The 11303-nt window shown below is 37.9% G+C and overlaps 1 protein-coding gene across 1 annotated transcript; it reads right to left on the bottom strand.

Moving 5' to 3' along the window:
- Positions 1-3889: 3889 nt before the first annotated feature.
- Positions 3890-5210, bottom strand: LOC124320909 (protein strawberry notch homolog 1-like). The gene is made up of 3 exons (XM_046783813.1): positions 5121-5210; positions 4703-4892; positions 3890-4632 (listed from the first exon to the last, which is right to left on the bottom strand). The coding sequence occupies exons 1-3, from the start codon at positions 5208-5210 to the stop codon at positions 3890-3892; spliced, it is 1023 nt and encodes a 340-aa protein (XP_046639769.1).
- Positions 5211-11303: the final 6093 nt, after the last annotated feature.

Here is an 11303-nt window from a genome sequence, read left to right as displayed (position 1 = left end):
TAACGCGGTAGTGCGGTAGAGTAAAGTCGTGCGGTACTACCGCGTGGTTCTACCACTACCGCACGGTAGTACCGTGGTACCAAGTTCACCGCAGTGATCCAGCCATGGATATTTCACCATTTTCAATCCTGATTATCTTGAGAATAAAATAAGATAAAAACATTTGACTTTATGCCGTTGGAATTGCCTTGCAAAACTGAACATGATAGACCTGATCTGGATTTTCCCACTCCTTTTCCCGGTTCCTTTCCAAAAACTACCTCAAGAAAAAAAGAGGGTTCCTTGGGCTTACGGAGTCGGAGATCACTTGTTTAAATATTGGAAATTTTCCACGAGACCTTGAAACATTGTATTCTTTTTCATCATGACGTCAACATGAAGATGACTTATGGTTTCCCGTCTAAGTTCCTAGGAAATTCGTGTGAAATTTTTGGTCATTAATTCTAATCCAACAAAAAACCTTTTCCAAAAAATGTAAAAAAACTGCCTCCGAGACTGTTCACACAGTCAGTGTACCCTTAAAAATAATTTTACAGCCAACATATTTAATTTCCTCAAGATATCATTGAAGAAATCATTTAATATTTTAGTCGTCCTCATGGTACGATAGGGTTAGTCCTGATTTAAATGTTGATTTCAGCCCCGTGTTCAAATTCAGGAAATAATTTTCATAACTGCCTTTTTGGCTGTTATTAGAATATAATAAAAAAAAAACAAAAAAAAAACAGGGTAAGATTAAAAAACGAGAACATATTTTCATCAAGATTTTTACGTCACCACTAAACAAACTAAGACTAACAAGAACTAATACAGCAATAATGATTTCCTTAAAAAGCTAAAGGGGAAATGAATTTTTTTGTCAAATTATTTTTACGGTTTACTGGCTGTTTTATAAATTCCAAACAGTTCCTGTGGCAGTTTTCGAAATATTTTATATTCTGTGTCTAATAGTATTCGAATAACGACCAAAAATGAACGGCGATTTTACAGGCGAACTCTTAATGCATAGTGCCTTCGTTGTTAAGTTGAATGGAACCCAATCAGACCAGTATTTTAATTAGAATTAATTTAAAGTGTATGCTGGCAGCCGTATCGAAAATTCGGGATAGCCTAATGCGATTTTCAAAATAATATTCAATAATTTTTCTTCTGTGATTTGAACTACGGATCAATATATATCCTTTACCAATATTTAAGTTGACACTGAACTTCAGTGTCATTGGAAACATTAAAGTAAAAAAGAGGACTTTCTTCACACAAAAACTAAAGAAAGACTATTGTAATACGAAAACTGCACTCTGTATAGCTCGTCTTGAAAAGGATACAGATATTTGTACCACCGCTGGCATGTGGGAATCTCAATAAGATGCCCCTTCTATGAGATGATCTCATAGATGAAGCTATGTTGGCATGACAACTCAACGGAAAAAAGCAGATTTGAAGATACGAAGTGCTTGTTTGGGAATCCTCCGTGTTAAAGGAAACCACACTGTTGACGACATTGCAACTGAAATCCACAAAATCCACAAGGTGTTCAAGATTAGTAGCAAAGTTAATGTTATGATCGCAGACAGTGGTTCTAACTTCCTGAAAGCTTTAAAAATATTCGTGGACTACTCTTTAATAGTGGTCTACCTTCTTCAGGAGCTTGTGAAAGATTATTCATCACAGCACACACTTATTCAGCATTTTCACTTCTAAGAGATGCAAACTATCTGATTCCGATGATCAGAATCTGATTCCGTAAAAATTAACTCTTTTTTATGATAAATGTTAATTAGTACTAGTCAAAGAATGAAGTCTAGGGGAATGAAGAAAGTGGAATAATTACGGACAAAAATAATTCAATTTCCGTTTACAATTTTTTTAAATGTTAATGGGATTAGAACCCCGGACCATTTTTCAACTTATGTACTCTAGATTTTGATCTTGCTATCTTTTAGACCAAACATGTTGATTTGAATTCTTTAAAAGTTTATTGTTGTTAATAAGTGATTGTAACTACACAACCAAACGCAGATGGCGCTGTAGATTTTCCAGCATTTGGAATCTTTTTCCCATACTTTTTATCGGTGTCCCGTCTTAGGACGGCGTTCGGTCTACACCACAGCATGCGAAACGGCAATGGCAAAAAAGATTTCCCCGAATTTGGAACCCTACATGGTGATGAATTTAAATTTAAATTGACAATGCTGTATATTCTGTCTGCAATGAACCCCATTTGGATGTTTTAAATATTCGAGTAAAGAGCTCATGTCAACTGACAAAGAATTCTGTAGTGAGATTATTATACATTTAATAAGGAAACTAAACATTAAAATTCTTTTTATACTATTTAAAATTTAATTTAATCCAAATTTATTAAATTAAATTAAATTATTATTTAAATTATTTTGAATATAGTATAATTTTTATGTTTTAAAAGTGAACATTGCCAAAAAATTGGTTGGAAATGGCTTGTATTGTATAGTTTTGTTTTTATCATTTATTGGAAGATGCAGTCTTTTATTGGCAATTAAATATATCATTTGTGCTATGTAACCCCTTATTCAGTTATAACAATTCCACATTTTAAAAAACTTGTTGAAATGATTATAACCACCCAATGAATTTTGACAAATAAATTCGGAATTAAGTTTGCGTATTTTTGAAGGCTTCTCATCTGCTGTATTCCTATATAATGAAACTAAGGTAGTGTTGATTATTTAACCACTTGATTCGACTATAACAAGTATTTAAAGAAGGTGGTAGGTATAAATAGAATATACTTTTTTGCCCACCCTTCCGCCTGTGAACCAAAATCGGATGTTGCTGAGCAAGGTTTGACGACTGAGGTGGAGATGAAGCCGATGTGGGGTTTCCTATCTGCATCTCTTCGCTTCAGTGCTTTATGAAAATAATGTTTTTTTTTTATTTTGATCTTGGAACTGACAGTAAAATATGATATGAATGACTCTACAGCAACCTACTTTTAAGACACTTCAATCACGATCTTTACATTATCCATTATCCCACCCCAAACTCTATTCCAGAAATAGATGACTCTATTGCCTGTTATAGACTTTTTTTCTTGGTCTGAGATGGCCACCTATAGTAACCAATTTTAAGGAAGATAGCAGATTTAAGAAATGTTCAAGATCATTTGATAAATCATTGAGGAGCACTCTAAAGAGTGCTACGATGTTGTTTTTACTTTTTCCAAACTGTATCCAATCTGATTGGTAACTTGGGTTATCTTGATCATCATATTCAGTAGCTCAGAGCGAACATCCTTTAGAAGGGAGCATTGACTAGTCAAGAAGAACAGTCAACACAGTTGAACATGATTGGAAAAATCTATCGTCTCAAAAATGTGGACTTTCTTGAATTGGAAGCCAGGATAGAAGTCTTGTTGTACAGCAGACATGACGTTACTATAACCAGCTGCTATTGCAATTAGAGCTTCAGAAATTCGGACTACTCTTTTTTTACCTTTAAGGTTAGAAACAAAATAATGCAGTTGACAATGATGTATGAAAGGACTGGATTCCAGGGTGTTCGTGATGGAGTAAGGAATTTTTTTTCAATTTTCCACATGATAAAATCTCGCAATATTTTATGTCTGATTTAGTGTAATGGATCTTGGATCGGTCACCTGTTCACATGAAAAGGATGAGCAGTCCACTGATAGTGTCACGTGAGAATCCAGGGACACACACGTGTTAATGGATTTCACGTGAAGCTTTCCATCTTCTCAGTTTGTAAGGTCAATCAGAGTTATTTACTTGACCATCGTAACGACTACTTGTTCCGTATACACCGTATACACTTTCTACTTTACCCCGAATGAATATATATTATATTATATAAAATTAATAAATTATATTATATAATATATTATATAATATAATTAACCGGACCGAACCATGTACGCCATGTTGCGAGGCTCCGACGAAGCTGTAGCTGACGCAGAAACGATACGTGCATTAGGCAGTATGTTCTGAAGTTTTAAGACCGCTGAACCCCTTTTGGACGGCTCCTTTGAAGCAGCAGGCACCATATTTTTGGCACAATGGCTCTCATCGAAAACGACCACGCCATCAAAGTTGTTTCCACACCACTGGGATACTTGTTCAATACGCGTCTGATATTTTACGCCCAATAGCGACTCTCCAGTTAAAGACGAATAAGTAGAGAAGAGTATTCCTTCAGTGAAGCAGCCATTCAAATCTCCCGAGATATCATCGCGATAATCAAAATCTTTCAAATCATGAACTGAAATGTGGCTGGCACGAATTTCGCGAAGGTCCCGATCGACGTCGAACTTCAAACTGCTGGAAGACGTGACCCAAATCGCCTTTTTCCGGTTTAGATGGTAATTTTCGAGGATAATCCCGGCAAGTGTTCGCCCTTTTCCAACACCGGCCCCGTCCCCGATGAGATAACCCGCACGTGAGCCGTCAGGTAGGATTTCCTCGTGGTGCTGGCATGCATAGGTTACAGCTTCCAGTTGAAGGGTCCAAAGCAACCCTGTGGTAATTATTTGGTCAGGTAAATGAAGTTCGTAGCTTACGTCTGGTGGGGCAATACTAGCCAGGGACAAACTTTCAAATAAAGGGTCAGGATGATGATGTCCAAAAATTTCGAGTTTGGCTGGGACGTAGTACGATACATTGGACGATTTTGAGTCGAGGCTGCAGCGAATTGCTGCTGTTGGTCATACTCATTTTAGACTCGGGTGAAGTATCTTCATGCTTTTTTTTCTTTGATGAATTTTCGACTGTAGTCATATTTGCAGATACTATTGACCCCATGGGTTTTACGGTCACTAAATTGTGGGTTTCAGCATAAGATGTTGAAGGTAGAGAAATAAACTTTCTTATTTTTTCATCAACTGAAGCCACGCTTACCTCCTTAATGTAAAATAAGTTCAAGCATGGGTTAATTTTTACAAAAGCAACAATACAATCATGAAATAATAACCTTTTGTTTGGATTGTTCAAGAGGCAACAGCACCATGTCTCCAACTTTATTCTGAATAAATTCATGTCTACAAATCGGGTTGAATTTATAGACCTCTGCATATGGTAATAAGATATAATGAAAGTTCACAAATGGAATAGAAATCAATAAGAAATTACCTGAGAAGCATGTACCACTGGCAAAGAATGAGACACAGGTAAGGGGCCCCAAGTAGAACAAGATATCTTGCGGATATCTTCTAGATACATTTACATCTACTGTAAAGATAACTAATGATATATTTGTACAAGCTATACAGTGGCCAAATGTCATCTCTCCAGGATATCTTGCCCAAGTTATCTCAAATTAATGAATCAATATAGTATTTTCCTTTTCTTACACCTTCCTAATATTGCACAAATGCACATTCACCGTTTAATTCATTTTTCTATTGTATTAACCGATTATATATATATTTGAAGTGATTTACTATATGTAGTAGCTCTGCATTTCTCGGGAATTGAATCTGGATCTTCTGAGTGGCAATCAAGTGCGATACCAGCATGCCACTACAGTTGTTTATTTTATAAATCAGTTTTATTACAGTAGTCTGTTACCTTGTTGATTGATGAGAAAGCGCGTACACCATATCACACTGTGTAAGGTTAACGTGCACATACAAATTTTGCGAGTTTTATTTCATATTTAATATTAACTTGAGTAAATATGTTCGAATAAAATATGCCGATTAAAAGATATTTCTCTACAAAGATGTAAATCCAAGTTATCTACAAAATATCTCTAAGATAGAATCGCATGTATCTCTTAGATATATAAGTTGATTTATCTTAATGGTATCTTGTAGATATCTTAGAAATGTAAAACAGCAGATACATGTTGATATCTTTAAGATATCTACAAGATAACTGGTTCTACTTGGGGGACTACATCTTGTAAAGGATTTCCAGTAACAAGGTTCTTTCTGGCATGGTCTAGATTTCCTTTCATATCATTCTCTCTAGTTCCCTCGGAACACTCAATACCTCCAGTTTTCTTTCCTATACAAATCATTCAAATAATATTTCTTGTAGACTTTATTTGTATCCAATGATAGGGTACCTTCCATGTTATTTTTTTTTTAGAAATTGTGATGCAATTATTGGCATTTGTGATGTCTTAAGAAATGGAACATTCTATTTTATTCACAGGATGAAGAAGCAAAAGTAAAAGGCTCTAGTGTTGCAACAAATTCACAGAAGAATTCAGACTTTAAAAAGGCAAGCAATCCGTAAATCTCGTTTCCAATCGTTTACTTTAAACCGTAGGCCAATAAAGGGAACTGGTTTAGAAATTCGAATTCACCTGCGGGTGAAGAGGACATCTGGCGGCCAGATTTGACTTCAGTTGTTGCAGCTTTAGTTGTTGCCTTGTTAGGGCTAGTAGGCTAGCCGTTTAGCCGCTACCTTCTGTTTGTTTTTTGTTTGTTTTTTGTTATTTACATTACAGCGAGAAATGGACGCCAAATTGTCCTTTGTTAGTTGTTACGCCTTTTGATGTTATCTATGTTTCTTGGCTGATATTTTTCTATTTGACATTGGTTGGCGATGGTGAGTAAGATTAATTTTTTTTGCACGTGGAACCCGAAAGTGCTTTTTTCTATTTTGTACGAGTAACCTGAGCCCCGTTCAAATCCGGGGAACTTTGGCAAGTATCTTGATACTTGAAGGTTTTGAAACCATCGAAAATTCTATTGCACCGTCAGGCTGACGGTGCTCAAATGGGGTTTTGCGCTATTGCACCGTCAGGCCGCTAGAGGCGCTCTGACGGTTGGGGGTACCCCTCTCTAGTCTCTACATCTGACGGCTGGGTATACGGACCCTATCCCCCCTTTCCAGAACCGTCAGGCCGTTAGGGGCGCTGTGACGGCCGGGTTTGCCCTCCCCCTATCTGACGGCTGGGTGTGCCCTCCCTCTTTCTGACGGCTGGGTGTACCCACCTTTCCAGAACCGTCAGGCCGCTAGAGGCGCTGTGACATTTAATCGGGGATACCTTATTCAAAATGTTGTTTTTTTTACTAATATTTGTATGTTCCAGTTACCTATCCAGAAGTACTTTGCTCAACATACTCATCATAAAATTTAATTTAACGTACTTAAATTTACATAACTCCTGTTCAATACTTACGATTAGAACCAATTATTTTTTTATTACCTTTAACGCTGAGCAAAGTTCTTACACTGTGAGGTCCTCGTGTGTAAATGATAGAAAGTAAAGTCATTAAAGTTTCATTAAGCATATAAATTTTTAAAGTACGATTTGCCCAAACACCCACACTATATTCTTCCCTCGACCTTACTGAAAGATTTTCATTTCTACACTCCAACTTTAACTACATTCTGTGCAGACTGAAATTGTACAATGCAAATATTAAAAAAAAAATTATGAATAAGGCAATAGATCCCCGATTAAATGTCACAGCGCCTCTAGCGGCCTGGCGGTTCTGGTACACGGTACGGTACACCCAGCCGTTAGGAAGGGAAAGGGTTATTCCAGCCGTCAGAAAGGGGTAGGGTATACCCAGCCATAGAGAGGGCACCCCCAACCGTCAGCCTTCACAGCGCCTCTAGCGGCCTGACGGTTCAGGAAAGGGGGAAAGGGTCCGTACAACACCCAGTCGTCAGAAAAGGGTAGGGTAGCTAGGTAGCTCCAGCCGTCAGATGTAGAGACTAGAGGGGTACCCCCAACCGTCAGCCGTCAGAGCGCCCCTAGCGGCCTGACGGTGCGATAGCGCAAAACTCCATTCGAGCACCGTCAGCCCGACGGTGCAATAGACTCGACCATGGAGCATTCATAGGGAATGTATGGGAATGGATGAAGTCATTTTTCCACATTGGAATAGTATCCCCAATTTTTCCACAATTAAATTCTGTTGTTTGTGTGGGTTTTTCTGTGTGGGCCTCCAATTTCACTGTCAGTGTTCTATCTTCGTGATAGTTTTTCTCTTAATCCTATGTAAATCGACTTTTTGAAAAACGTTTATCCGGCTTTTAAGCCATTCAGATAATGTTTCTGCTAGTGTGATGGAATTTGTGAAAGAATATGTTCAGGTAATCAGATATTAAACAATTAAGTTGAAAATTTATCAAACCAACACTTGTTACAGATGTTGAAGCAGAAAGCGGCACTCAACGAAACAGAACAACAGCAAATGGAAAACCTTCTGTTTATCATATTCGAAAAGACTAAATATGATGAAGGCTTTTACTTTGATCGTAATGGTGAAGAAGAAGCTATTTTTCTAGAATACAGGTATGAATAAGTCTTACATCCCTAACGATGATTTTCTTGAGATTTAATGTCCGTGTAACAGAAAGCAGCTCAGAACGTTGTTCGACAACGTAGCAGTCCTCAATCGTGATTTAGTTTTGAATCGTGTACAATATTTGGTTAATATGACATTACCCCGTTGGCAAGCCTCGTCTTTCGCCGAAGTTGAGGCTGTCCTTACTTTCCTTTACCAGTTGGGCGAAGCGCTCCCGGTTTCTCACGGGAATCATTTTTCTGGTGACTTGGTAAGTTTTTTTCTTTATCTGTTGTCCGCTTTAACATTAATAGATTTCCTTGAATTTCAATTAGACCAAGGCATCGGCGCTTCAGCCAATGATGCAGTCACTTCTGTCTTGCGGAGTGGGAAATTACACACACCCCGCTGTGACTCTATGCTTTTTTGAACTAGTCGTTCGCTACGAGAAATTTTTCCTGGTTGAACCGCAGTTTGTTGCTCCGACTCTGGTGGCATTCTTAGACCAAGGAGGCATGAGACATGCGAACACCAAAGTCCGTAGTCGAGGGACCAACCTCTTCTCACGCTTCGTTCGTGCGGTCAAGTAAAGGATTACTCACGTTTCTCGTTATAGGTCGTCCTGTAATCATTTATTACGGATTATTACGGATTATACAGAGGATTTGCTCCGTTGACTGCAGGATCTCTTGGAACTCATTCCTGCCGAAAGTGCACCACTGACGGTATTGCTCACACATGACGACCAACTGTTTATTTTTGAAACGGCAAGACTTTTAATTACATCAGGAAACTTTGACGCAGAGGTAATTGGGGAGAAACAATCCGTCTTATTTATTATGATTCATTGTATCAATATTAAAATGTGTTTTCATGCAGATAAAGAGAAAATTGATGCACAGTCTTGTTTCGCCGGTTCTTTATAAGTTTGCCGTACTGCTGGAAGAACTTTTTTCTTCAGACTCAATACTTCCCAACTTTGAAATTGAATCTGCAGCAGTCGCAAGAATTTTGCATGGCTTTAAGATCTGACCAGAAGTTTTTCAAATCATACTTTAAGGTGAGACCCGTGAATCAATTCGTAGGCTGTTTCCATGAAAATTTAATACTTTTAAATAAGTTGTAGAAGTTTGTAAAGCTTAGTTGTAGTTGTAGAGCTACAAATTTTAAGTAAGTCGTTTAAGCGGATATCTTTAATTCGTGCAAACTGCTGAAGTTCACGAAGACGACGACGACTCAGACGAAAAAGATGTACAAACTAATATATTTCAATCTGCCGAACAAGAAGTAATAACCTAGAAGTATCCGGTTCATTTTGCAAATCAGCATTTTCCTTTGTTGCTACAGATAATGACTCGTTGCTGTGAGTTACTTAATAATATCAATACGGTACATGTATAGGTAACAGCCTGCAAATCCCTGACGTTCTACCAGATTTGTGTGTCGTCGGTCACAATCTGTTGCTGTCTGATCGATTGGCGCTCGTGCAAGTGTAGCAATACAAAAAGAAGGAGTACCTGGAGGCCACCAATGAAAAAATTCCGCTGGTGAGGAAGAGCTGCATTCGCGCCATCAATCTTTACGGGTTGTACCATCAAGGCATCTACCGCGTCTTCGGCAGTCAGGTGGAGATCAACAACTTCCGCGAGTCGTTCGAGCGTGAAGAAGATCCGCTGGCTGACTTCACCGACACCTCCGATATCAATTCGATGGCCGGCGTTTTTAAATTGTACCTGCGCGAGCTGAGGGAGCCCCTGTTCCCCATTCTATTTTTCGATCAGTTGATGGAATTGGCACGTAAGTCTATAAATATCAAAAAGTACCGGTCGGTTTTTTGTTCTGGTCGGATTGCTCATGCGATTTATTTTTAACGACAGAGCTCCCTTCCAAGGAGGATTTCAAAACTCGGATGAGGGAAATGGTCCAGACTTTGCCACGGCCCGTCTTTGTCATGATGCGCTATCTCTTTTCCTTTTTGAATCAGTAAGTAAAGGTCACGGTGTGTGTTCAGTTTCTGCCAAAATACCTCGGCCAAGTGTGAAAGAGCTTTTGCAACACTAGCTCGGGAACTTGAAAAGGCTGTCACAGAGAGTGTCAAAAAATCTGCAAAGAATCTTAACAACAATGTTTCAGTTCCTCCGACTGTCGCAGTGTCCACACCGCAACCAGTCAAAGAACAGCTGCAATTGAAACGGGATAAAAAAAGGATGTAATTGATTAAAATCTCATTATTTTTTAAAAATTTTTGATTAAATTCCTCCTTGGTCTTCAGGTGCGTGTATACGTAGTATTAGAAGGACACTGTATGGTGAGTTCGGAAATGAATTCGATTGGAGTCAAATCAAATTTGCAAATAATCCATAACATTAATAAATATTTCCCTTATAATTTTATTTAACATGTCATATCGTTTAACATGTCGAATTACTTTCACATTCCAAACATTCAATTTTCACTTATATAGATCGATTTTGGGTATTCCAATTAGCTTCGCCCTTTGGGCTCGCAAAAAAATGATTGTAATACCCAAAATAGTTTATGAATGTAAAATAAAATAAATTTCACTACTTAAAATTGGGTGGTCATGACTGAAGTTCCAATTGAATTAATTTATTTTCAAAACAATGAAAAATTTTTCAAAAATACGAAGAATATTCTAGATTATCTCCCAAATAAGCCTGTCAAGTTGTTATTTATGTAAGTTTCAATAAGAGATATTCAGCAATTTCCGAATCCACTCTTGTTTGGGATGAAATGGCTTGGCAACTCGGGGGCCATTTGGCGTGTATAACCGCCATAAAATGTCTAATCGTAACTGTCACTTTTTGTTTGGAATGGTTACTCACATTTACAGTCAGTTAAAACAGTATTGATTGAAAATAATAAGATTCTTTGACATGCTGCAAGAGAAATGTTGTTTCTCTTGAAGAGGTTCAACCATATTGCTTTTCACTAGTCAAACCAGGAAAAGTTGCACAGGGATATTTTGTGGCCACAACTTATGGGTCAATTTTTTCTCCACCCTTATAAGTAGCGTCTGTTGTGCCATGGTTGATGGTTT

This window comes from Daphnia pulicaria, chromosome 1 (genome assembly GCF_021234035.1).
Source record: "Daphnia pulicaria isolate SC F1-1A chromosome 1, SC_F0-13Bv2, whole genome shotgun sequence".
NCBI classification, from domain to species: domain Eukaryota; kingdom Metazoa; phylum Arthropoda; class Branchiopoda; order Diplostraca; family Daphniidae; genus Daphnia; species Daphnia pulicaria.
This window is presented reverse-complemented; position numbering and strand designations above follow the sequence as displayed.